Raw genomic sequence first — 26,570 nt, forward strand, 5'->3', positions numbered from 1 at the left:
ACTCTTTTTATTAATCGAACTCACTGAATTAACTAAAAAGTTTAGTTAAACTTTCAAAATTGGTTGGTTAATTTTGTTGAATTGATTTTTACCATCCTTAGTTATATTAGACGTTTTAATTCGTTTTTCGTTATATTTTAAATTAATTACTTTAGGTTTACACAACTTCAGCAATTTAATAGTTTAAAATATCACTTTTTCAACTTCCTAATAATAGTGATATGAAAATCAATAGTATATACAAAATAAAAAAAATAGTATTACAAATAAATTTTAAAAAAATTAGTTGACTGTTTTTTATTAGATAAAGTAATTATTAATAATGATTAACAAACGATAAAAATAGAAATTAAAACTAAAAAAAAGATTAAATTAATATTTCAGCTTAACTATTCAATCCAAAATGAAAGTTTGTTTGTATTCTTGAAGGGCTAAAACACATGAAGTATTAGTTAAATAGCACAATATAAAAAATATTCATATTAATTACTATAGCTATTTCATTATAGTGTATAATAAATTTTGATTTGTTTTTTTCTAATATTTTTTAAAATTAAGAAATTAAATAAACTTAACTAATTTTCTAAATAGAGTAGACCATTAACAGCACACAATATATATAGCATTAGTCTCTTTTGAGGTATCAAAATAATTTGAGTTGCAATGGTAGGATGTATTTTATTTTGTGGACAATGATTTATATAATCCAATGTCAACTTTGAAATTTGAATGGCCTCAGCTAGGGGTGTAAACGAACCGAGCCGTTCGCGAGCAGCTCGGTGTTCGGCTCGATAAGAGTTGGGTTCATGTTCATTCGTATTTTAAACGAACCGAGCTCGAGTTTGATTTTAAGTTCGTTAATATAAACGAGCTGAACATGAATATAGTGGTGTTCGACTCGTTTGCGTTCACGAACAGCTCGAATAAGAGTTCGTGAACAAGCTCGTGAAAGAGCTCGATTAAGAGTTTGTGAACAAGTTCATGAACGAGCTCGTATATAGTTCACGAACAAGCTCGTTTAAAACTCGATTAGGTATTCGCGAACTAATTAATATTTAAATTAATTTATATAATTATGTTTCTAATTTATTAAGCTCATATTCGTCAACGAGCTCGGTTGTATTGTTTTTTATTTATTCAGCTCATATTTGTGTTTGTTTGTTTAACAGCTCGTGTTCGTTGGTTTATTTGCTAAACGAGCGGCCTCGCGAACGAGCTCGTTTTGTACTTATCGAGCTCGCTCGCGAGCTTGTTCGTGGACGAGCTCATTAAGTACTTATCGAGCTTGTTCGTGAGCTCGTTCGCGAACTTGTTCGTTTAGCGGTTAAACGAACGAACACGAGCTGAACATGAACCGAACATGAACACTATAAAATCTAAACGAACGAACATGAACACTCCATTCAAAACTCGACTGAACATGAACCGAACATGAACACCTTGTTCGCTAAACGAGCCCAACATGAACACTACAAAATTCGGCTCGGCTCGGTTCATTTACACCCCTAGCCTCAGCTGCATCCTCAAGTACATTCCTACAATGATTCAAGATTTGCTCAAATTTATGAATTGGAGTGTCTAAGTCCATTTTTATAGTTGAAGAGTCATTATTGAATGAAATAGTATACATTAAAATCATTAAATAGAACTAGCATTATTATTATTTTGAGTTAATTAAAAGAATCATTACTTTTCACAAAGACAATTAATCCCTTAATAAGTAAAAAGAATGAGAAATTTCATTAGAACAAAGACATATACTAAAATTAAACTTGGTTGTATTAAATTTTTGCAATTGATATCACTTTATAAAAAGAAAAAATAACTAAATTAGCTAATCACACAACACAAAACCAAATTCCATTTCAAATCAAAATTTATTTCAACCTTAAATCTAAAAACTTCAAAATTAAGAGAATTTAAACCCTAAAAGTCCCCAAATTTTGACCTATAGAGTTAAAAAGTAAACAGCAAAAACTCTTACCCAACTTTTCAGGCATTCTAATAGTTTCTTACACTTTTTTTTCCTTTCAACCAAACAGAAACCTAATTTTTATTTAATTTAAATTGTAAAATTAAAAATAAGATCTTTTTATTCTAAATTCAAATTAAAAAAAAAACAATCTTTAAGACTTTTAGTCATCTATCTTCTTCTTCTTGTTCTTGTTAGTTTGTATCTCTATGATCCTCTACATGTAATCCTACATTAACTTACCCTGAACCCTACTCTCTCTTTTTTCCGATCCCTTAGCCATGTCCTCTCCGTCTTCTCCGATCCCTGAAAACGACGACGTTTCTCTTTCTAACGGCGTTAACGACGAAGAGCCATTAGAACCGACGCCTCCTCCTCCGCCTACTAGAAGTAACCGGCCGTCACGAGCGTGCACTCTACGCGCATCTGAGAGGCTACAAGCAGCTCAACAACAAGCGGCGATCGAAAGGAAGCAAAAACCTAATAGTAATAGCCATAGAAAAGAACAGCAGCACCGATTAGATGATTCGCCGGAGTATAAAGAGCAATGTGGTCCTTACAGTAAGATTATTACTCCGCTTGTCGGAGTTCCGGAGCCGGCGCAGTTGCCGAGGTGGACGCTTCGGTCTATGTGGGAGTTAGCTTCAGTTCTTAATTTCTTGCATGTGAGCTTATTATATTTTATTTGTAAATTGTGACTGAAATATGAACTTTTTTCTTAGGGTTTTATGTGAAATGGTGGCTGTGTTTTTTTTGTAGGTATTTAGGCCTTTATTGAATATACAGATTGAGTTTTCAGCTGAAGAGTTTGAAACAGCTTTACTCACACCTAATGACACACTGGGAGAAATTCATATGCCTCTTTTAAAGGTTTGTTCTAAATCGAGTTCATTGGTTGTTCACATTGTGGCAATGTGTTATACTCTTGGTGCAACAAAATGTAAGTTGATTGAATTTGAGAAGTTAGGATTGTGCTTGTGATCAGTAGAATAAGAACTTGTTGGTGACATGCAAATGTTTTTCGGGTATTTAAGTTGTGCCCTTTCTCAATATTAGTTATTTGATTCTCTAGTGCTGCCTTAGTATTTTGAAATTTGCAGTTAATGCTTCTGTTTTGATATCCTTAGTTGGCATGAAATTTGGCAATATCCAGCTTGGGGTGGGAATATCAAAGTTGTAAGCTGGGGAAAAGATAAAAGAATAGAGGATATTTATTGGAAATTCAAGATTCAAGTTTTATCTTGAATTAGGGTTCAGTCTTTCAGATGGTGATCGAATACATTGTTTTTAATTATAAAGAATTATGGGCATTTGCATGCTGTTGTTGGTAGCATAGGAAGAAAACTAAGAGTCTGGAGGGTGTAGACTCACCTATTGTACTACATTTAATAGAACTTGTAGTTCTTAGTACAAGTCGATAAAGCTTTAGTTCATATAGAGTAAGCTTGGTGCCAATGCCAGGGACCACTGAGATGCTAGTGGTGTTAGTATTATACAAATGCAGTGTGCCATTGCGACCTCCATATTTATATATTTTGATGCATCCTTATTGCAGGCAATCCCTCCTATTACACGAATGGCCCTCACACGGGATACTTGGATTACCGTCTTGTGCAGAAAATTAAGAGATTGGTGGCACTGGGTAACTTAATCTTTGTCCTTTTCTTTACAGTCATCGTACCTTTTTAGTCAGACCTTTTAATTCTGGCCTTATATGTACCTTTTTTCCCACAGCTTCTCATTGCTAAGATTTGTTCGGCATTATTTTGCAGGTTGCAGATGGGGAGCTTCCCATAGTTGCTTCGCATGGGTGAGTAATTTGGCATCTGAGCACTCTTTTAATTGTGAATATTTGTATTCTTTTGGTGCATCATGTAATTTTACTCTTTCAGGGCTGAAATTGAAGTGTATAAATCTCTTGATCCTGGGATCCGCGTAGTGATCTTGAAAGCGTTATGTGACATTCGAGTCGAGGTATCATTTTCTGTTTGTTTATGATTCTTGACTTGAAATAACTTCTTCCAGCCTTCACTTCTAAATATATCTTCCTTTTATTTTTCTACATTTGTGTGAAAGATTGTGTGAGCATACATAGTGATTCATGGATCCAGCAGGCACTAAATTCACAACATGGTTGAAATATTTGCATGGAGCTGTTAAGCTCGTATTCTATCTGAGACTGAAACATTTTCCTCTATCTAATGATGTTAGAGAACCAGCCTTGGGTTTTCTGCATATGCCTTTAATTCAAGTTAATTAGGTTTGCATTGGTGCTTTCATGCAACATTCGGCTTTTTTTTGTCCATGAGGTGGTGTTTTCAAATAGCGTCTTACTGCTTAATGACATTCAATGGTGTACATTTGGGCATATGCTAGCAGTCGTTTTCTAATTTCACTCGCAGTTTAAATAATTTTTTACCTTCTAGTTACAGCGATGGTACATTTTTCAGGGAAAGACTATATACATTCCCATAATAGTTTCTTACACGCCCCCATACTGTATTTCTATCTTTCGATTAACACATGAGGGGAGTGTAAAAAACCTGTTTAAAAGTGTATTTAGTCGTTGCCAATTTTCCCATCTAAATGCCTGTATAAGATTTCAATTATGATCGGGTCATTTTCTTTCTGTAATGTGTTATCTATTTTGTTGGTTAAGCTATCCTGAATATATCATGTGATCTGAGAAATAACTCATCCTGCATCTCATTCTCAGTCTACGCAGAAACTATAATCATGTTATTTGTTATATTCATTTTTCATACCTCATATCATATCACTATTAAACTAGCAAAGGAATTCAATCTGATTGGTATTTGCAGCAAGAAGATATCCGGAACTATATTGACAACTCGGTTAAACATGGCATTCAACTCTCAGTTTTTCGTAAAGAACGTGTTGGAGGTGATTCACAAGGAATTAATTACTGGTAACTTTGATAAGCTTATTATAAAGCATTCAGTATTACATGCTCGTTGTTCTTATTATGCTTGCAATTGATGTATAGATTGACTGCATGTATTTCTAAGTGGAATTCCAGATCTTTTCCGGTGAGGAACTATTTTGTTGTCATGCAGTACAATCTACAATCTATGTTTTTGTCGGGTGCAGGTATGAAGATGATCCAATAATTGGTCATCGTTTGTACCGGGAAATAAGGAAAATCGAATTGAAGAAAGCAAAGGCAAAAGGCTCTCAGGTCGTTCTTAATGCAACATACCAGTGGGAAACAGTTGCAACAAATTTTGAAGAATTTCAAGATGTTTCGGTAAGTCACCCCTGGCCTGTCTTGTACGCCAGTATATGTTGATTGTTGCTTGTTTAAATTTAAATGAGAAGTTGTGCATACTCCAAATTTTTTTATTGCTTTACTTCCTCGTAGTTCTTTTTAATTTTGATGCACAACACCAGAACTACTTTTTGATTTTTAAGTAATCAGTTGGTTTACACCATCATTCTTGTTTTTGTATATGGCTTTATGAATTTCTTTGTGCTCTGAGTATATTCATTCATCAATTCTCTGGAAGAGTATGCAGTGGTTTTATTCTTAGATTGCAATTTGTTAGTCTTTTCTTGGCTGTAGCATCATATTTATTCTGCAGTGGGACTTATGGTATAAAGACATTAATTCTGGACATCAAGTATTATGGTGCTTATGTAAGAAACTGCTGTTGCAAAGGATGGCGTGCACTCATCGAATTGCATATGTCATTTGGTTGTCAGTTTTATGTAATTCTCGATTTCTGAAAAGTGTGCCTAGTCTTCTTTGTCCTGGGATTATAATTCTTATTTTGAAGACGGATCTTAGGCAAGCTTCCTTGAATCAACTAGTGGGGACAGCATGTGGATTGCTGATCTCCCTGTCTCTTACTTATCACAAATTTCAGGAGGAAACAGTTTATTAATGAGAAGGTTATACATAGTTGCATATCTATCTACCTTGAGAAGTACAGCTTGCAGCAGGTTTCTTGTCGGTACTTTTAGCAGCACGCTGAATTTGCACAATCATGTCAAGATGTATGGAACAATTCCAAAAATGATTGTGGACTGGACATTAGATTGTCGTACTAACTTCTATGAGCTTTGACCCTCTCAAGACACAAAATTGTGCGGTTTTTTTGTCAGTGGAGTCAATTTCTTTGCACTAGGTTTTTCCTTTGTCTTGTTCATTTATTTTGTTTGGATCTTAGCCTAGATTTTGGGATTTATATTTGCTGACCTTATTGTTCCACTGTTATAATGCCAACTGTTACTCATGGACAAACATATAATTCTTTATGCTCTTGTTATGCGCAAGTTTATATTCACAAAGGGTACAAGGACATCCTTTGGTTTTAACTTTGAAGTAGTGTGAAATCTTTTTTTTTTTCATTCTAAAATTTATGCATTTATTTCAGAAGGAAATTTTTTACACAGTTGGGCTAGAAGGTAAAATTAAAATTGGGTTGAATACTAAAATATTATTAGGTGTTCTTAGTCATTTTTGTTTGCCTGGTCGTGAAAAGCTAGTTCTCATATGCTATATCATGGTATGAGATGTAGAAGCGTTCCAAAATAGTTGCTGCTTCCCTAATACTTGAAAATTCTGTAACTGTTAGTGATTTTCTTCATCTACTGCTGCAGGAGAAGCTTTTTGAAAGTAAAAATAGAACAGAGGCATCATTAGGAAAGAAGCTAAAGAATGACATGCTTTTTGAGATTGAGAAAGTTCATAAGGTAATAAAATAAAAACATTTTAATTAGGTGTTGTCCGCTAAGAAAGAGAAAAGCAGTTTCATTTTTGACTTGAATGCTCTTTATCTTGATTGTATGCTGGTATCAACTTCTGCTTTGCTGTAACAAGGCCTATTTGTTTGCTTGTTTCTTGTGTGCTCAGAGGAAAGAAAAGTTGCTGAAAAAACAACACAGACAAGCTCTACTTCTTGATAACTTCTTGAGTGTGGATGGTCTTGGACCAGGACGATCCCTTCGTGACAGAAAGCCAGTTACTTATACTTTTGGTAAGATGATGAATAGTTATTGATGAAGAAGCTAAAGTTGGGTTTCATATTTTTTGTTAATTGATGACAATGTCATAGTAAGGAAATATTTTTACCGCAGTGATAATTATACTCGAGACTGATATATACTTTTAATCTGATCATGGATGTTTATTGTTTTTGCAGATGATTATGACCGTTCAATCAGTGAGGCTATTAAAATAACCAAGTATGACTCGCATTATGTGTACCTTAAATTGTTTTATGTACGGATTTTTATCTGTTCTTCTGTTCCTTGAAGGAACTTATGTCTTACCTTTTGACCAATTTTTGATCTTGACGCCATATTGAATCCTTCTGATTCTCTATCTTTTGATAGGCGGAAACCACCATCCCCAGAACCTGTTCACAGAAGAGAAGGGGGTTTTAAACCTGAAGCTTCAGTTAATGGTGGGTGGAGCGGTCCTTCACATGCATCGGAACCTGGATCCTTCAATTTGACGCCCCCTGATTCCTCTGATTCTCCTGATTATGATGACATGGAAGATGAGGATACAGCTGAACAATTGGATCGAGGGTAAGATAAGTTCATTTCTTTTGTTCCTGAACTTGCACATGAACTTAGGTTTAATTGTTTTTGTTTCCCTGAACTTAACATGTGCTTAAGGTTGATTATTCCTTGCAGTAATAGGCGAAGACAGAGACCTCAACGGTATTCAGCAAAGGAGTATGTTGAAGCAGTTTCAGATAATGACGCTGACTTTGACAGTGACGATGACATAGTTGGAGAAGCTGTATATGATGATGAGTACTTGAGGAAACGTAAACAGAGGAGGAAGCTATCTAGCAGCTCCGAAGGGGATGAGGAGTATAAGTGGGATGATGAAAACGGTGAAGAAGAGGAAGAGGAGGAAGAAGAAGAGGATTCTTTAAGTATTAGTGAGGATAGCGATGAACCCCAAAAATACAAGAAATTGCCAGGTCGTACACGAAGGGAAACTAAAATAAGGTCTGTTCGTGAGATCCAATCAGGCTTAAGACGCAGTAAAAGGGCCACTCAAAACCGGATTAACTACCGGCAATATGAAATGTCAGAATCAGAGGGAGAGTCGATGAAACCTGAGAAGTCAAACGGATCAGGAGAACAGTCAGATGCTAGTGAGAATGCAGAGTTTTCAGCTGGAAGTCAAGAGTCTGATGACGATGATGTTGAAGAACAAAATATGAAAGTTGATCAGCATGCTGAAGCTTGCAACGGGGCAACAGAGGAAGTGCAAAATCAGCCACCAGAGAAGTCAAATAGCCCAGGCCAAGATGAAGTCGAGGGTGTAAAGAAGAGGCGTTTTCTTGATCTAAACGAGCTAGCTCCAGGATCTGGTTTTGATGATAGCCCAAACACAATAATGAAAGACGAAGACAGAGATAATTTTTAAGTTTCCCTTTCTGCTGGAAACAAGGCTTGTTCTATCGGGGAAGCAAGCTGAATGTATGATAAAAAGAAATTATAAATTTTGTGATAAGTCTGTGGAGGAAATTACATCAGAGGTCTTCCATGGCGTAAGTTAAGCACCAGCCTGAATGCTATCCTGAGAATATTTGGGATTTGCAGCAGGAAACTCGGTAGTATGAATTATGTAGAGTAGGTAGTCATTTTTTAGTATGTCTTACATTCATAGAAAATCTACAGTGGGTAACTGAGAATTCATTGGGAGTTCTTCATCTTATCCAATTTAATGTACAATAACCATAACTGATATTGTAACTGAAAATGTGGCTTTTAGATCTTCAAGCCTTGTAGTTTGGTAGTTCACGACAAAGATATGCCTCTTCATTATTTTTGGTGGTTCTCTGTTGTTTAATTGATTCAGGTCAGAATCTGTTTTATGGAATGGATGATCCTGCCAAGATGGTTACTAATGTGTCCATTTTTCCTATGTTGTGATTTCAACCCATTTGGTACTGTCTGTACATTCTTGTTGTGCTGAAGATTAATGGATAAAATTCCATTGTGCTGTTTATAATTCATGGAAATGCTGGAGCAGCCTTAAATTTTGAGTTGTAATTTTTTTTTTTGAAATTTCTACTATTAGTAATTGCTTCAATCTTGCAGGAAAACTTATGCTAGTGAGAATATTTAATAGAAGAACCTATGGGAAGGAGCTTGTTCACAGTTGTATATCAGCTTCTCCATTTTCATGCGGTCCAACTCCAGCGACCTTGCTCGGGTACTCTGCCTCTTCTTTACCTGCTTCTCTTCCAGTCTCCATTATTTCTCCTTCCTTGTCTTTATCAAGAGTTTCTGCTGCTTTAACTTCTTGGAGTGCTTGAATCAAATTTGATAGACATTTCTCTGCATTATCCTGTGGGGACTTGGGCATCAGGTTCTCTGCAACATCAGCAGGTGTGATCTCTGTCTCCTTGATTAGCCCCTGAATTGTATCAAACATTTTATGTTTTTCGAGTTTCAAATAATTCCTCGCTAGAATCTTGAATGCCTCAAAACTGCAATAAGAAAGCTCGATGTGCTTATCCATCCTACCCCTTCTTATCAATGCAGGATCGAGCTTCTCCACGTAATTAGTCGTAAAGACAATTAGTCTCTCGCCTCCACAAGCAGACCATAACCCATCAATGAAATTTAATAGCCCCGAAAGTGTTACCCTACTGCTGGCCTCCTCTTTAAGTTCCTTACGATGAATTTCCTTCTCTTTCTCATCATCCAAACATTTCTCTGGATTTTTCTTCTTTCTCTGACCAGTAAGATCGAGAGAACAATCTATATCCTCAATCACAATGATCGATTTACTAGTCGTTTCGATCAAAAGCTTCCGTAACTCGGTATTATCTTTCACTGCAGTAAGCTCCAAGTCATAAACATCATAATTCAAAAAGTTAGCCATTGCAGCAATCATGGTGGATTTTCCTGTTCCTGGTGGACCATAAAGAAGGTACCCTCTTTTCCATGCTTTTCCAATTCTTGCATAAAAATCTTTACTGTTGCTAAAAGTAACAAGATCTTCAATAATCTCTTGCTTCTTTTCTGGTTCCAAAGCCATCGTATCAAAAGTAGCAGGATGCTCAAAAACTATATGACTCCACATAGTTTGCTTGTAGCTTGGCCACTTATAATTAGGACTATTAGTATAAAGCTTCCTTTGCCTGTTTCTAACCCTAATTTCCTTCCCTTCACTTACCACATGCTGCAAGTAAGCCTCGGTTATCATATCCCTATCTTTCTTGTGAAAAGTGAGCTTATAGTACCGCCTTTCATGCTGCGGATACATGGATTGACTCGGTGAAACGACTTTACTCGACACCCACCAAACTTTAACGCCTCGAAATTCATCGATCACCCTCTCGTACTCATCCATGCTTAGTACTAAGTTACTACTGTCCTTACCCATCTCAGCTTTGAGCCTTTTTGCACATTTTGATGAGTTGAGACTAAGGTAAGCCTCAACAGCTGCATAAGCTTCACTTCTCTTGAGACGATCACCGGTGTACTCGTGGATTGATATCTTAATGTAGGGATAGAAAAATGTCATGATTCTTTGACTGTATTTTTCAAAGTAACGTCGAACCTCGTACGGGCAGTATTGCCGAAAGATTGCCCAAAGAAACATCAAACTTGCTATTGTTGACCCCATTGTTGCCCACATCTCAGCCATTGTTTGTGGTGCTAATATCATCATCATCAACTGTTTTGGCTTTCTGGGTATAAGCTAAAATGCAAATTGACAATGAGGGTATGATTCGAATTGCTTGAGTTCTTGCTTTGGTGTTTGTTTTGGTGTTCTTGTTTTTCTATAGGCTAATGCAAGGAAGGATCTTGATGGGTTTGCATTAAGCTAATTTAAAGCATTAGGAGAAAAGGAGAAAGAGTGGGTAAAGTAAAAGCAAGAATTATAATAACCAGTCTAAGTATTTGCAAGAAACAGAAGTATTTATTAACAATTCATTCTCATGGATGGATACAAATTCAAAAAAGGTTTATCTCGTCCCTCTACTTTAGCACAAAAGATTAAAAGCGTTCAAATTTATAGTTTTGGACAAAATAACTCACACCTTATCAATTGAGTCACTTTACATCCTAAACTTATGTTATTTTTTTATGGTCATAGATGTACAATACAATGATCCAAATTGATAAGTTGTGTTGTGGGTGTTTTTGCCTAAAATTATGAGTTTAGATTCTTTTGATCTTTTGTGCAAAGTTGGAGGGGCATAATGAACCTTTATTGGATATAAATTACAATATCAGATCGGACACTTTTTAGTGTCATTTTCTGGGTGATTAGTGGGATTTTTTTTGGATGGTACTCCTTAAAAAAGGTAATAAATACAGGCAAAGTATGAGTCAAAAACTTTGCTCTAAACAGATGCATCGTCATTACTTATTGGTTCCTGACTGTATAGCACAATAGCTATACTAGTCATTACACTATTATTCTCCCCAAAAACTGCTAAATAATGACCATTGGAAATAGAAATTATTGGACACGTGTCATGCAAATAAGGTAGGAAAAAAACAAGCTAGTGGGTCATTCATAGTTGTGAGAGCTGGGTATGTGTTGGTGGTATTCAATTTTCAAAGAAAACGGACAGTTTATTGTCTTTTTCTGCTTCTTTGTTTAGTATTACTCATGAAATCATCTGTTCAGTAATGTACACAACTACTGTTTAATTGATGCACTATCAATAGTTCTCTTCTATTTCATTTTGAAGAATTAAAGGAAAAGACTGTTTTTGCAAAGTTAGACAGCGAGAGAAGCCTTGTTTTAGTACTGTTAGAGATGCTTTTCAGAGATTATTGACTGGTTGGTTAGTCTGCGTATAGTACTTACTAACCGGTTGATGAGTGAGTCCAACCCGATTAAAATCAGCTTTTGAAGATAGTTATTATGGATTATACAATGTGATTTCGTAGTGATTCTCATTTTAATGTATCAACAAGTTTTATTGAAAAATTAAGCAACAATCACGGCTTTGGTTTGAGATGTCGTAGTTTTCGCCCGTGTATTCCTAGCGCTTTTGCTCAGTGGTCGATTGATTAAGTCTTCATTCTTAAACTAGAGGGACTCGGTTCTTAAGATAAAGTTGGCCCTGTTAGATTCCTTAGGTTGTATTTTGAATTGGAAGGGGCTTTCACTCGAAAAGAAGGACTCGAAGCGATTAACTAAGTTTGATTACGAAAACTAGTTAAAAATAAGGGAGGTTTGGCAATGTTTCTTAGTCTCTATCAGCTGTCAAGTACACAAATAATTGATTTCATAAGTTCATGCATGGTTAGTTAGAGATGACCAGATTTTATTGATGTGAAGACTCATAAAGTCATCTCATTCTCATGTCATAACTCAATAAGATTTTGATGATACTATTACTCATTCTTGCTCGACCATTTTACTGGCAGCAACTCATATATTTTTGATTGCCCCTTCAGCATCACTAAGGCTACAGCTATCTTCATTTTCATCCTTGTACATGCCAACTATTTTAACATATAAAATTATTTTCTACATGAAGTTTTTGTTTATATTATTGACAAAGACAGTTAAGTACAAATTAATTTGTAAAATGATTTGCATAATGTTGATTTGGCCAGTTGTTATTTCATTGAGAAGGAATAGATTCTCTTGTCCTCCATTTCACCCATACAGACAAGTTTGCTACAATAGAAAGAAAGCTGTTATGATACTATCCTCTAAACTGATAAGAAACGATACGATGGCCACGGTTTAGGAATCGCCGGTTTTAGTTCCGGATCAGCCATTCACAATTGCAACAAAATTAAAATTATCCTGAACCGGTCTGTTCCAATTTATGATTCTGGTTCCAGCCGGTTAAAAATATTAAAAAATAACTATGCATCCTTTATAGTCTTGCTTTAAGACAGCTTTTAAAATATGCACATTCTATAGGTAATACTTAATGGTTTGAAATTGGAATCGCCGATTCGGAATCTGAACCAACAATTTCGGTTCCTGCAAAAGGGAATCAGATCAGAACCCATTTTCCTTCGAATTTAGGCCGATTTGATCTCTATTCCAATTTTGATCGGTTTTGAGCCGGTTTAGAACTGAATTGGACGTGGCCACTTCAAATGATATTAATATGCATGATTTTGTTTCTACTAGTCCCCCAATTATTAATTTGTACAGTTTAGTCCTTAAATTTTCCCTATAGTAGGTCTGCCATTGAAGAAGAAGCCGAAGAAGCAGTCGGCATCAAGAAATATGTGGGCAGTGAATGCATAAGGCATAGGGCATGGCATAGTTGATATGACTTGGTCACTTTCATGAGTTAAAAAGAAGACGAATGATCGAGTCATATCACTCACGTGCTATAGTTTTTTTAGTAGGTATTTTTTAGGCTTTTTAATTGGTACATTCCAATTATTTAGGTTTTGGAAGCTTGTTCCTTTGTCACTTTCCTATATGAATTATCACTTATTTTCTTCTCCATCCTTGCTTTTTCATCATTTTTGTTCTTTTCTTTTCTTAGTATTCCACATTTTATCCATTTCTACGATTAACCAATCTTTTAAATAATATATACAAATATTTTATATTCAATTATTTGCAAAAGAAGCCTTTTTTAAGGCTTTAAGCATTACATTTGAAAGTTGGCAAAAAAATTAACTTTTTTTTTTGCATTCTTAATCAAAAACTATTTTTTGTCTTCATTATACGATGCAGTTTGGCAGATTTATTGATGATTGAAGCAGTGACGGAGTATACCACTAGGCTAAAAATTGCCAAAAAGGTGAAAGATGAGACTTTTTTTAACAAGTGATAGCAGATGAATTAAAAAAACTGATGCATGAATCAATCGGCTAGTATTAAAAAAATCTGAATGGTTTTTACCATGTAATTAGTTCAGTGAATAATTTTTATAAATTTTCTTAATTCGTTTTTGCATTTATAAACGTGAACCGGTATATCCACAATGGCACGAGGTCAAACGTGAATAGAAACATCCTTCATGAATCATAACCATAACATTCGATTTGAAGCTAATGTCCATTGAGCAACTCTACTATGTTTTTTATTAGAAAAAGTGAACCTAAACTCATCAAAACAGGAAACTAAATGAAAAATATCATCGCATAGCAATAATGGACTCGAAAAATACCACCAAGTAAAAAATTTAGTCCATTTTTGCTGCTTTTTAAATTTAAAGAGGTCCTGCAATATTTTTTATTTTTAAGGAAAACAATTAAAATGGACTAACTTCCAATTCTCAGTCAAATCAGTTGAACCAGACGGTCTGATTTGGTTTTATAAAACAGTGCAATGAACCCTTCAGTATCTTTCTTTCTTTTTCTTACTACCTACCAAAGTGTAGTCTAGTTTCTTTCTTTTCCATATGTGATTAAATGATTAAAATATATGATGTATTATAATTTAATTTAGATTTTATTTTCAAATTTAATCTCTTTTAATTTTAATTTTTACTTTTTATCTCTAAAGTTTTTAAAAGAAAACTTAACCTTGAATTTCATTTAAATCAAAAGATGAATCGACCTAAACCAAATTTTACCCTATTCACAAACATTACGCTTCTTTCAAATTGTAAATCAAATTTCTCAAACTCAAATTATCGCCTTTTCTATTATCCCTTTTATTTTAATATATACACAATTTCTTACTATTATATTCTTGATAACCTTTTGTTTTTCTTTCATAATTTTTTTTCTTTATTTCGAATCTTTGATTTCATAATTATTTGTTCACTTTCACAAACTACCTTACATAGTTCTTGATGGAGTCTGCCTTCTGAACCGGTGAGTGAACCTGCAAAACAGGGTAGAAGCTAACCGGACGGTGGTTGTCCGATTAACTCTCCGATGCTAAAGTCAGTTTAGAGCTTTGAGCAGCGTTTTGAGTATATGAATGTAATTGTGATTCTAGGCATACCTCGTGCTCCTTTTATAGTAGTCGAATATACCTAGTAGAGTTGTATTAGGTAGGTGAATCCTACTTTGTAGGGATTCGGCCGTATCTTAAGGATTCTCCTGATTTGTCGAGATCTACCTTAATCTGATAAGAGTCCTATTTAGGAACGTCTTCCTAAATAGTCTTATCTTCCTAAAGTAGAGCTTATCCTTCCATATGCAGTGTTTGTGTCCAAATAGGACAAGGTTTCCATATTTAGTCGTGTATCCGAATCCCGGACCTGACGCGCTCTTGGCGGATCATGTGGGATTCGGTCTTTATTAGTGTATTACCGAATCTTAGAGATTCGGTATCTCCTTCATATCTTTCCGTCTTCAGGGGGAGTCCGGTGTCGCCTGAGAGTGGATCTCCTGCAACTCGGCTCCATTATACTTACAGTAGGATTCGGTATCCATCATTAGCCCCCCCGCAAGTGAGCTGAAGTAGTTTGGCATTTATGCCTTAGTGGATTTTAGCTCTTTTGGAGCTGAGTTCTTTTATGCGGGCGAGTCGCTTTGCATTCCGGGCGAGTCGTTTCATATGTTTGTGGGTGACGTTTCTTCTTTAGTAAGATTCTGTGTTGCCACGTGTCGGCATTTAATGATTTAAACGGTTAATGATTCAAAAGCGTTTTGTATTTAATCTCTTCGCATTTCTTCTTTTCTCTCTTACTTTGCTTTTCGAATTTACTCTCATTTCTTGTAGCTATTTCCTTTTCGTTCTTCGTTTGATTGTTTGATTCTTCGTGACTTATTTTCTCCAGATTTTTCAGGTATGTTTTCTTTCGTCGTTTGGATGTTAATATGGCTTTCTTCTTTGTATACTCTCCATGCTTTATATTCTGGAAATTTCTTCTGTACTTGTTGTTCTTTGATGTGTTCTTCAACGTGTTCTTCAATATATTTTTTGTTTGATCCTTATTTTGTGTTTATGTTTGTGATTCCCTGTTCTAGGATGCCTCTTAGTCGAGTGGAAGATGCTTGCGCTGCTATGGCTTTTACCCGATCGAAGCTTCGTAGGGATGAAGTCTTAGATATCTATTTTAAGTATAGTTTTCCTTTTGATTATAGGGTAATATTACCCGGTGCCGATATGGCTGCGTCTGACTCTCCCGGATCTTCTTGTAGGGCGGTTCTTTTTGAAGAGCAATTTGCTGCTGGTCTTAGGTTTCCTTTGGATCCCTTTTTAGTAGAAGTGTGTAGGGATTTAAAGGTTGCTCTAGGGCAACTTTACCCTGGTACGATTAGAGTAGTGCTCGCCTTTTCGGAGGCATGTAGGCTCCGGGGCTGTGCCCCTTCTCTCAAAGTGTTATATCATTTTGTAGACTTTAGGAAGTGTGATGGCTGCTTCGTTTTCGCCCTTGGTAGAGAAGGGCGATCTCGTATTTATCTTCCTTGCCTAACCAGTCGCTGGCGAAGGCGCTTCTTTATTGTCTATCATAAATTTGCTTTTCTTCATTTTTCGGATGGTTTTTCTTCTCATCCAGTTCGGAGCTATTCTTCTCCTTTAAGTTTATCCGAGTCAAAGCTTGCTTTTGACATATCTTCCTGTAGTATTGTGTCGCGTCCCATTTTAGATGTCTTGGTTAATAGTCATCTTCGGAGTCGATGGTTTCCTTTGGAGGATCCTCCTCGAGGCTTGGCGGATCTTTGCTACTCTTTTGTTCAAGGTATATTAATTTGCTTAAGTTCTTTTTAATGTTTCTTTTGTAGGATGTCTTCTTCTTCTGACGATTTCCTTTCCGGATTTCAAGTAGATTTGGACGTTCCGATGGGTGGTCCTGACGTTCCTATCGCCGACGTTATTCCTGGCGACATTGTCGTGGATGGGGCTCCTGTTGATATCCCCCTAGCTCCCGCCGAGGTAGCGTTGCCTGAGGTTATTGTTATAAATGATGATGATGGTGATGACTCGGCTGTTCCAGTCGGCGACGAGGCGATTCCGTCACTACTCCCCCCTCTAGCATCATCTATCGTTTCGGGGGGAGTTGGGGGTGTGGCCTCAGAGGGGCCTGTTGTTGCTGATTCGGGGGAGATTTCTCTAGGTCGAGACCCGGATTCTCCGTCTAGAAAAAGACGTCGAGTTGTCGATGATTCTCCTACGAGGGAGAGTTTTCCTGGAAGCTCTTCTTCTGCTCCAGACTTGGTTCAATGGGTCGAAGGTCAGGATCCTGCCAGTTTGCTGAATCCGAGAGTGCTAGCGGAATATATCCGGACTTTGGCGATTCCTGATGATGTCACGTGGTTCTGTGGTAGGCCGGGTCAGGAGCTTTCCGATCTGGCTTGTTTTCATGGTTTCTCTGTAAGTGCTTTCTTTCTTGAGTATAATATGTTTTTTGTATTCAGTTGCTTTCTTATTTGTTTATTTCTGGTGTGTAGGCCCTTCAATCTGTTCTGGTATTGAACGACCGCCGACAGTGTGCCGAGGAGGAGGTCGAGCGTCTGTCTGCTCTTTTGGCGACTTCCGAGTCTGAAAGGGCGAAATTGAAGGCTTCTTTAGAAGAGCATGATTCCCTTCTGGCGCAGCTCAAGGCGCAGGATGCGATTAATGATCGCCAAGTGAAAGTGATTGAGAAAAAGACCGATGACTTGACTCAAGAGATCGAGGAGCTCATTCGGATCAATTCCCTTGTTGGTGGGGAGAGGGATAGTCTTAGAACGGAGGTTGAAGGTCTTCACATCCGTCTGCTAGATACGAAGGCTTTTTACTCTGCTCTGATAAGCGAGTATCGCCTTGCGATTGGGAAGAAGCTTCTGGAGCAGAATCCCAATATTGATCTTTCTGGGGTTAACGGGTTGGATCCCCAGGCCATCGCCCGTGATCTCCTCGTCAAGATTTCTAAAGATCGTGTTTAGTAGTTTTCTTTTGATTGTATTTGCTGATGTATTAATTTTGCTTTTTGTAATTCGCAATTTATGAATATATTTTCTTCGTTTTTCTTCGAAATGTGCTTTTGCCTTATCTTTATGTACTTGTCTTGCCTCGAGGGTTACTCTAAACCCTGTTCTTGGCGTTGCTTTTTGTAGAGTTAATCTAAACTCTTTTTATTTTTATTTTTGTTTCGAGTTAATCTAAACTCTTTTTTGGCGATTCGCCTTTTCTGAGTTAATCTAAACTCATTTTTAGCCTTTCGTGGCGATCTGCCTGGTTCGGCTATTTTGCTTTGAGTTAATTTAAACTCGTTTTCTTGGTTTTTAGCCTTTCGTGGCGATTTGCCTGGTTCGGCGATTTTGCTTTGAGTTAATTTAAACTCATTTTCTTGGCTTTTAGCTTTTCTTGAGTTTGATCTTTAATTTATTTTTTCTTCTTTCGTCTTTGATTTAATCATTCGTGGCTGTTCTTGATTTTTATTTCTTTATTGGTTCGTCTGGCTAATCAGATGGTAGCGAAATTGAATTTTTATTGATAAAAAGATGGCATACAAAGCATTAAAGATAGATTTGACGCCATCTGGTAAGACGGAGAGTCGTTACCGATGATGGGTCGTTTTTCATTCCTATTCTTCCTTCTTTTCGGTCTTGTTTTCTTGGAGATCCACCACTGATTCATCATAGCACTTCTTGGCTATTCCTTGGTCTCCTCTCAGCGTCACTACTCCCTTTTCAGTCGGTACCTTCATTGCCAGTGCTCTGATGCTGGTTACCGCTGCCGAGTCATGGAGGAAAGGTCTTCCTAGGATGGCATTATATGTCAATTCCATGTCCACTATGTTAAATAGTGACATGATTTTCTTGTTCATTCCTCTTTCTGGGCCGATTATTACTTCCAAGGTGACTGCTCCCAGCGGGGTGATGGAGGGTCCACCGAGTCCTGATAGCGGAATTGGGACTCGGCGTAACCTTGACGCTGTTCCTCCCAACATTTTGTATGCTGCATTCGTCATGAGGTTTACTGCACTTCCTTCGTCGATAAGGATCCGCTCCATGTTCCAATTTTCAATGATAGTAGTCACTACCAAAGCATCGTTGTGAGGTGCTTTGACGTGTTCATAGTCTTCTACATCGAAGATCACTGGTGGCATGTGAGTTTCTCGTATGTTCATTACTTCCTTCCTCTGCTTCCTCCTGATCGTGGAGCTACTATGCCCTCCACCATTAATCATGTGTATGGTTCCCAGAATTTTGGATGGGCGCTCGTCTTCCTTTTCTTTTGGCTTGTCTTCTCTGTTTCTTTTTTCTCCCTTGTCATTGCTCTTCTCTTTTCGGGCCACAAATTTCCTCAGTTCGCCTGTGTCGATCATTCTTTCGATCTCGACCTTTAAGTCTCTGCAGCTATCCGTTTCGTGTCCGTAATCGTCGTGAAATTTGCAGTACTTTCTGGTGTCTCTTGCTTCTGCTTTCATTTTGGGTGGCCATACCACGTTTTTGATGTTTTCTTTGATCCACATGAGGACATTAGTTCGGCTGGTGTTTAATGGAGTGAAGTTATTCTCATCATCTCTGGGATCGTATCTCGATTCATATCTTGTCTGGGGGGCGAATCGTCTGCTTTCTTCGGGTCTTCCTCTCCTGTCATCAGGTTTGGACTTGGTTTTTTCTCTGGATCTCTCTTTTGATTCTTTTCCTTTTGCTTCCTTTCCGCGAATCGCCCTTCGCCCTTCGTCTAACTCGAAGTATTTCTGAGCTATGCCCATTAAGTTTGAGAAAGTTGTGGGTTTATTGACTAGCAGCTTGTCCACCAGCTTTCCGAATCGCGTCCCGTCTCGCAATGCTTCTGTCGCCATGTCGACGTTTAGGTTGTCTATCTTCATAGCTTGCTTGTTGAATCGTTCGATGTAGCTTCGCAGGGTTTCTCCTTCTTCTTGGATACAGGCTCTTAGGATACTGGTAGTGGTTTTAGCTGGGATGTTTGTGAGATATCTGTTGAGGAATTCTGTTGAAAGCGAAGCGAAGCTTTTGATCGAGCCTGGTTTTAATTTGTTATACCATCTCTGGGCTGTGCCCGTGAGCGTGGTAGGGAAAACCCTGCAGAGGATGGCGTCTGATACGCTGAGTAGCCCCATGGTTGCTGTGAACCTAGAGGTATGGTCTCGGGGGTCTCCTTCCCCATTGAAAATTGGCAAGGTCGGCAGCTTCATGCTGTACGGGATGGTTTCCTCCATGATCTCGGGCGAGAGGGGTGATCCTTTCAACCTGAGGTCCTCTATATCCAATTCTTCAGATTTTAGTTTTTTGAGCGCTTTGGCGATCTTCTCTTCTAGATCTTCTTCCACCACATATGTGGCTTTGCTTTTTTGGGGTGTTTCTGACGATTCGCCCTCTCCTTCTTGGTGTTTTTTCTTATTTTGTTCTTTCCCTGCATCTCTTTCTTGTCGCTTACTCCTTGGTGGGGCATCTTCTTTTTCCTTCTCCCTTCGTTCGTCTCGTTTCGTATTCAGACCGCTTCGGGCGTCCTCCTGGTTGTGCTCATTTCTGGGTGCCTCTGGTGATTCCTCGTTAGATTTTTCTCTGTCAGGACTTTCCTCTTCGCTGGTTTCCTTTTCTCGCTGGTTTCTTGCTTCGTTCCTCTCTTCGTTTCCTCTGGTCCGAGGTTCCTTGCTTTTGTTGTTTTCTGCCCTTGTCTCCCATCGGCCTGGGTTTGCATTTCTTGTTCTTTCTCTTCTTCTGGGAGCTGTAGGGCTGAAGTTTTCCCTTAGCATTCTCATAGTTTCTTCGTGCCTGTCGTTTGTTCTTTTGGCCTCATTAGCCAATCTGTCAAGATTTGCCTGCACAGATTCTAGTATCTTTTTCAGCATTTCGCTGTGTGGATCTTGTGTCGCTGCATTTGGTGCTTGTTCTTCAGTGCTTAGGTTGAAAGCAATTGGGATGCTTCCTCTTATTGGATTAGTTTGGTACTGGGGTGTTGAGAAAGAGAGCCCTCCGGTGTTGCTTTTTTCCCCGGAGTTGAGAAGCCCATCTTCCGTCACGTTGATTATCTCCGGCGTGCTTTTTGGGTCCATTGGTTGTTTGTCTTTCAGGTTTACTCTTTCAGAAGTCATCTTCTTCAATGAGATTTGTTTTTGAGTTCAGAAAAGCTCCTTCTTTTGAAGTTTAGTTAAGCTTTTCCCACAGACGGCGCCAATTGATGGAGTCTGCCTTCTGAACCGGTGAGTGAACCTGCAAAACAGGGTAGAAGCTAACCGGACGGTGGTTGTCCGATTAACTCTCCGATGCTAAAGTCAGTTTAGAGCTTTGAGCAGCGTTTTGAGTATATGAATGTAATTGTGATTCTAGGCATACCTCGTGCTCCTTTTATAGTAGTCGAATATACCTAGTAGAGTTGTATTAGGTAGGTGAATCCTACTTTGTAGGGATTCGGCCGTATCTTAAGGATTCTCCTGATTTGTCGAGATCTACCTTAATCTGATAAGAGTCCTATTTAGGAACGTCTTCCTAAATAGTCTTATCTTCCTAAAGTAGAGCTTATCCTTCCATATGCAGTGTTTGTGTCCAAATAGGACAAGGTTTCCATATTTAGTCGTGTATCCGAATCCCGGACCTGACGCGCTCTTGGCGGATCATGTGGGATTCGGTCTTTATTAGTGTATTACCGAATCTTAGAGATTCGGTATCTCCTTCATATCTTTCCGTCTTCAGGGGGAGTCCGGTGTCGCCTGAGAGTGGATCTCCTGCAACTCGGCTCCATTATACTTACAGTAGGATTCGGTATCCATCAGTTCTCATTTTTTACTTCTTTATAAATTTTTTTCTTTTATGCAAGACTTCTTTATAAATCACTATCTGATAAGGAATTACTATTTGATATTGACACTTCATGTTAATCACATTCATCACGTTCTTCTTCTCACAACTCCAATTTAGTCTTTTGAAGTCATAATATGTATCTGTCACGACCCAAATTATTGAGCCGAGACCGGCGCTAGGGAACGGGAGTGGTAGCTCCGGAACCCGTAGCAAGCCTAAAACCGCTATGAATTTTTCGCGAATTAAATATATTATATAAAATATTTTCAGAAAACCCTTTTAAACTTTATTATTATAAATACTAAAACATCTTTACTACTTTCTGAAAATCATTGCGAATCATTATTATAGACTAGGGTCTTACCGAGCGACACCTCATGTCTAGCTCTGCCCTATCTCTAATCAACATCTTGACCAATTCCACTCATGGAAATTGGTTACGAAATCAACGGTTAAAATACGTTCTTTATAAACAATTATAATGTATATATACTTTTATCTCAAATCAGAGTTGCCCATTTAAATAAACCGTTTGAATATAAATCTTACATCCCATACAGACATCTACCGACTACTGCAGCTCTACGAAGAAAACGTTCTTTAACATGACCTTTCACTATTGTGAACTTCCAGAACAAGAAGGAGGAAGTCCGTTCTTCAAAATGCTTTAACCTGAAAGGAAGACTGTGAGGGGTCAGTATATGGGAATATACTGAGTGAGTTTATACATTTACTAATAAGTATCTATATAAAACATAAAGCGTAAAACAATGCAATAACATTCAAACCTCGTGCATCCAAGTACAGGATCCGATTGAAACCTTAATCCTCAACATACTAATAATCAATTGATCAACCCAATCATAAATATCAATTGCGAGTCCAACTCGCTGGTGGCCCAGCCACTAGATACGGGGACTTCCAGGCTACACCGTAGCCGAGTTCACTCTGCGTATCTAAATCATAACCCAATCATAAATCTCATATTCATCATCAGCTCCCAGCTGAGTCATATCAAAACTGGTGATCACACAGTCCTATTGTCGCCCAATAGGTAGCACGTTCCATCGGATCGATACTAGTTTCAAATCAAGCATATGCAATTCGTATAAAAGTTTCGCATATAAAACATGCAGTTTAAATAATAAGCAATATAAAATAATTGCTTAAGTAAATACTTTAAAAGCAAATCGTATAAACTCACAGTGACCGCTTATCCAAAAATACTCTGGTACTCAAAAACGCCTAGCTTCCCGAGCTCCTGGTCCAGCGGCTCCTTGCCTCGCCGGATCTAAAACTATTTTAAAAAAATAATTGACTCACGTCAGAATCCTATTCTAAGATTGACTCTAGACTCGAGATATTACACGCTAAATTCATTAACCGTCGTGCTTTCCACGTATATCCCGATAAACGGTTTTTAACTCGTTTATAGATCGAACATCATTTCTAAATCAATTCCCTTTTTAACCTCGTTAGGTTAACTATTCACATTAATCGATTAGCTACTATTCGATTTCTGATTCAATACGCGTATTCAATTAATTCAATCGAGGTACGAAGAATAGGAGTGCGAGAATCGGAGGGTGCACGTTCGTGCAGGGAGGTACACGTTCGTGTACCTTGGTACACGTTCGTGTACCATATGATGGTACACGTTCGTGTACTTTAGTACACGTTCGTGTACCATTGATGGTACACGTTCGTGTACCTCAAGTACACGTTCGTGTACCACAGTACACGATCGTGTACAGTCGTGCACGATCCCCCGGAATCGATTTCCGGGGTTTCCGACCTGCTATATACGTAAAAACGCTCCAAACTCAGCCAAAACGCGTATTCTAAGCTCAAAACGCTATATATCAATCCTATACTCGATAAAACGATAAAATCGTTTCGTGGCCTAAAACTTTGAATCGATATAACTTAAAATATATTCGTTTAAACGGTAAAACGTCAAGCTTACCGTGATTACCCGTCGAAATACGATCGTTTGGAGTTATAGAACGACGGAAATGGGCGAGAAACGAAGATCGAGCGACGGAACGGCGTTATCTCCATTTTCCTCTCGCTCTCTCTTTTTGATTCCACTGCTCCCATTTCTGGACAATCCTTCGTCTGGAAGGTTTCATATCTTTTGGCTAAATGTCACTTTTAGTCCTTAAACTCTTTAACTTAACCCAATTCTCTATTAAACTTTCTATTTTAACTTAACAATTACTTATTTACTTTAACTCAATTACGTACGTATTATTTATACCTAAATAAATAATACGACTCCAAAATTATTATTTTCCGTCAATAATATTTTAATTTCTATTCTCGAGACTCAATTGGCTAATTTACACTTTAGCCCTTAAACTTATCAAAATTTACAATTTAGTCCTAAACGCATCCGCGTCCAAATTTTAAAAGGTCTCCAATTGACCCGAAACTTTTATCACAAATACTATAAAATATTTCGCGGACCTTGGCGAACTAATTTTTATCTCGGGATTTATAATTTATTTTATATTAATTTTCTAACCCTTTTCCTTTAATCCCAATAATCCGTTCAATAAAAATTACTTTAAATTCCCGATATCATTAAATTAAATCCCTCTTGACTTAATTTATCAAAATTCACGACACGTGGCACGACTTAATTATTCTTAAAATATTTGGGGTATTACATTCACCCCCCTTAAAATAAATTCGTCCTCGAATTTAAAACTTTTGCCACGTATCTAAAGTAACTAATACAAATATTCCTAACTCATATCTCCTTCTATTATTCACGTGTACTCTTCTTACGAACTAACTCGTTCATGGAACTATTACCATAGATTCCTTTTTCATCCGCAACTTTCATACTTGTATACTGATGCTCTTTACTGGTTTTTCGTCGTACGATAATTCTTGGGTTATCTCTACCGCTTGCAGTTGAATCGTTAGAGAATTATCTCCACCGCTTGACCTTTCTCGGAATAACTTGATAAATTTTCTGATAGCTGGGTCGTGTTCAAACGTCATTGTCATCCACTACATTGCACGCTTACCTCCTTTTTCATGTATTTGACGTCATTTGGATATAACTATCACTTATCCTTCTAGCTTTCTTGTAGTAATTCTCTTATTACTTTGCTTGCAGGTTCCGGCACTTAATCTCTTATGGATACTACAAATTGTCGTCCTCATAATCTCTCATGTTTGTTTGAACTTTTGTGTTTTGTTGTTTCTTAACGACTTACTACGTACTTGCATGTAGCAAGGTTCCTTGCTTGCATTACTTGAATTACTTATCCAAGTAATTACCTCATATTTAGTTCTACTAACCTTACTCTTGTATTCATTATCTTGTGGTTATTTATCTTCTTATAATGTATGATTTCACTCTAGTTAATCATAGAGTGAAAGATTCTTTGTCCTTATTTCTATCAATTCTTTACTCTGTTGACTTGCTAATCTTCGTGGTCCTGTACCACGCATCGAATTACTCTCGAGTTACTTTATGGTGTGTATATTAAAACTCGTTTAAATACCTGTATCCTTATCCACATCCTTATGGAAGTGGTTTTACTTAGGCTAGCGGAAAACCTCTTCAGAACGTTCGTCTTTATTGTGCTGTCCGTATACGTTTTCTCAAACTTGCATCATCTAAATCCTTATTTCCTTTTCACACTTCATGATTTCCTAATCTCATGAAGTTGAGTGCACCCTTGGCACTACTTGATATGTTTAGCTTTTGCCTTCATTTGAGATTCTATTTCAAATTTCCAACTTTGTATATTAGTTTGGTAGCCTATTATTGTCAATAGCTACAAGCATTCTTCATGTTACTTTGATCTTTCTCTCGAAGTATCGTTGTTCTTTCACATTCTTTCAATAGCTTCTTATCTTAGCAACTTATTGTTTTCATTGGACATTCCTTATCTAATGACACTTAATGTTAATCCGATCTTAATCTTCACATGATTATACTCTCGTGTCATTAATGATCTTATAGATTCTTGAATAGTCCTGGTTCGATCTTTCATTAACTCTTTGGTTCTAAGAAGGTATCGGACTTAATTAGTTAATCTAGTTATTCATCTCTCTATTACTTTCGATAGGTAATTTACCTTCTTACACTTTTCCTTGTATTCGAACTCTTTATAAATACTTTTATGCACGATTTATTCTTATTGCAACTCATTATATCTTTTCATATCCCTTAATTTCATTCATTAGTACTATTTCCTTGTAGCTTTCATAATTCTTTCCACATACTTCTTTATCGTTATTCTCCTATTCCACTTTTCGTTGTCACATTTCTAATCATTGATGAAAACCTTAAACGTTACTTCCTCTAAATCACGTTAACATCCAATACATTTGTATTCACCTATACTTATGAGATGCATCCATTACTGACATTCGTTATGTCAGTGAAACTAATTTCAATCTTCTATTTTCACATTCCTTTAAAATTTCTCGATTCGTCGAGTAAAATCCTTGTTGAATCTTATACTTGACCTTAGTAACACTTTTGTATCTTTCCTCATACTAGTCACTTGTCTATTTAATCACCATGATTCGTTCCAGATGTCTTTTGAAAGTTAAAATACCAATCATTAACGTTTCACGTATCGTTTCCTTTCGTTCTAAATACCTATAAATCGTTAATAATCTTTTGATCATACTCCAAAATGATTTATATCATTATTAGCCATTTTAATCTAAGTACAGTTAATGTAACGCTTAATCTTGAAACTACATGATGTCAAACTCATCATTTTGCCTGTAGATACGATGTCCTCTTTTGTATTTAACTAGCTTACCTTGAACTTCAATCAATGTCCTTGAATTACAACTTCACTCTTGACATTCTGATCTTAACTGTTCATGTTCTTCTGCTTTTAACTTTTTCATTATATATATATATTTCTATCCATTTGCTCGTTTATATCCAATGGGAGGTATTCCTATACCCGTGTACTTAATCCATCGTAACATTCCTCATTCGTCGTCATTTCTCGTATCA

At 37.2% G+C, this 26,570-nt stretch overlaps 3 protein-coding genes across 4 annotated transcripts; 2 read left to right on the top strand and 1 right to left on the bottom strand.

Moving 5' to 3' along the window:
• Nucleotides 1–2,076: 2,076 nt before the first annotated feature.
• LOC126673598 (DDT domain-containing protein DDR4) lies at nucleotides 2,077–8,785 on the top strand. 2 transcript variants are annotated; one of them, XM_056104961.1, is made up of 12 exons: nucleotides 2,077–2,637; nucleotides 2,732–2,842; nucleotides 3,528–3,614; nucleotides 3,745–3,782; nucleotides 3,865–3,946; nucleotides 4,795–4,901; nucleotides 5,084–5,240; nucleotides 6,596–6,688; nucleotides 6,849–6,972; nucleotides 7,138–7,180; nucleotides 7,331–7,528; nucleotides 7,619–8,785. In XM_056104961.1, exons 1-12 carry the CDS (start codon nucleotides 2,254–2,256, stop codon nucleotides 8,382–8,384), a joined length of 2,190 nt encoding a protein of 729 aa, XP_055960936.1. In that variant the 5' UTR covers nucleotides 2,077–2,253; the 3' UTR covers nucleotides 8,385–8,785. The 2 variants fall into 2 exon arrangements, with proteins under 2 accessions (XP_055960936.1, XP_050223760.1); XM_050367803.2 differs by having other exon boundaries at nucleotides 2,084–2,637; nucleotides 7,637–8,785.
• A 154-nt stretch (nucleotides 8,786–8,939) lies between these two features.
• Nucleotides 8,940–10,981, bottom strand: LOC126673603 (AAA-ATPase ASD, mitochondrial-like). The gene has a single exon (XM_050367810.2). The coding sequence runs from the start codon at nucleotides 10,644–10,646 to the stop codon at nucleotides 9,117–9,119; it is 1,530 nt and encodes a 509-aa protein (XP_050223767.1). The 5' UTR covers nucleotides 10,647–10,981; the 3' UTR covers nucleotides 8,940–9,116.
• A 4,580-nt stretch (nucleotides 10,982–15,561) lies between these two features.
• On the top strand, nucleotides 15,562–17,740 carry LOC126672891 (uncharacterized). The gene is made up of 4 exons (XM_050366840.2): nucleotides 15,562–16,554; nucleotides 16,642–17,186; nucleotides 17,264–17,404; nucleotides 17,693–17,740. The coding sequence occupies exons 1-4, from the start codon at nucleotides 15,660–15,662 to the stop codon at nucleotides 17,738–17,740; spliced, it is 1,629 nt and encodes a 542-aa protein (XP_050222797.1). The 5' UTR covers nucleotides 15,562–15,659.
• The last annotated feature ends 8,830 nt before the right edge of the window (nucleotides 17,741–26,570 follow it).

This window comes from Mercurialis annua, linkage group LG3 (genome assembly GCF_937616625.2).
Source record: "Mercurialis annua linkage group LG3, ddMerAnnu1.2, whole genome shotgun sequence".
Classification (NCBI taxonomy): domain Eukaryota; kingdom Viridiplantae; phylum Streptophyta; class Magnoliopsida; order Malpighiales; family Euphorbiaceae; genus Mercurialis; species Mercurialis annua.

Bases quoted from the DNA above. Each gene is read 5' to 3' on its own strand.
- LOC126673598 (XM_056104961.1), top strand. From the start codon at position 2,254: ATGTCCTCTCCGTCTTCTCCGATCCCTGAAAACGACGACGTTTCTCTT. The intron at 3,615-3,744 runs GTAACTTAATCT...ATTATTTTGCAG, and splicing joins TAAGAGATTGGTGGCACTGG to GTTGCAGATGGGGAGCTTCC. The intron at 3,947-4,794 runs GTATCATTTTCT...TGGTATTTGCAG, and splicing joins TATGTGACATTCGAGTCGAG to CAAGAAGATATCCGGAACTA.
- LOC126673603 (XM_050367810.2), bottom strand. From the start codon at position 10,646: ATGATGATGATATTAGCACCACAAACAATGGCTGAGATGTGGGCAACA.
- LOC126672891 (XM_050366840.2), top strand. From the start codon at position 15,660: ATGTTTTCTTTCGTCGTTTGGATGTTAATATGGCTTTCTTCTTTGTAT. The intron at 16,555-16,641 runs GTATATTAATTT...GATTTCAAGTAG, and splicing joins TTGCTACTCTTTTGTTCAAG to ATTTGGACGTTCCGATGGGT. The intron at 17,405-17,692 runs GCGCAGCTCAAG...TTGGATCCCCAG, and splicing joins AAGAGCATGATTCCCTTCTG to GCCATCGCCCGTGATCTCCT.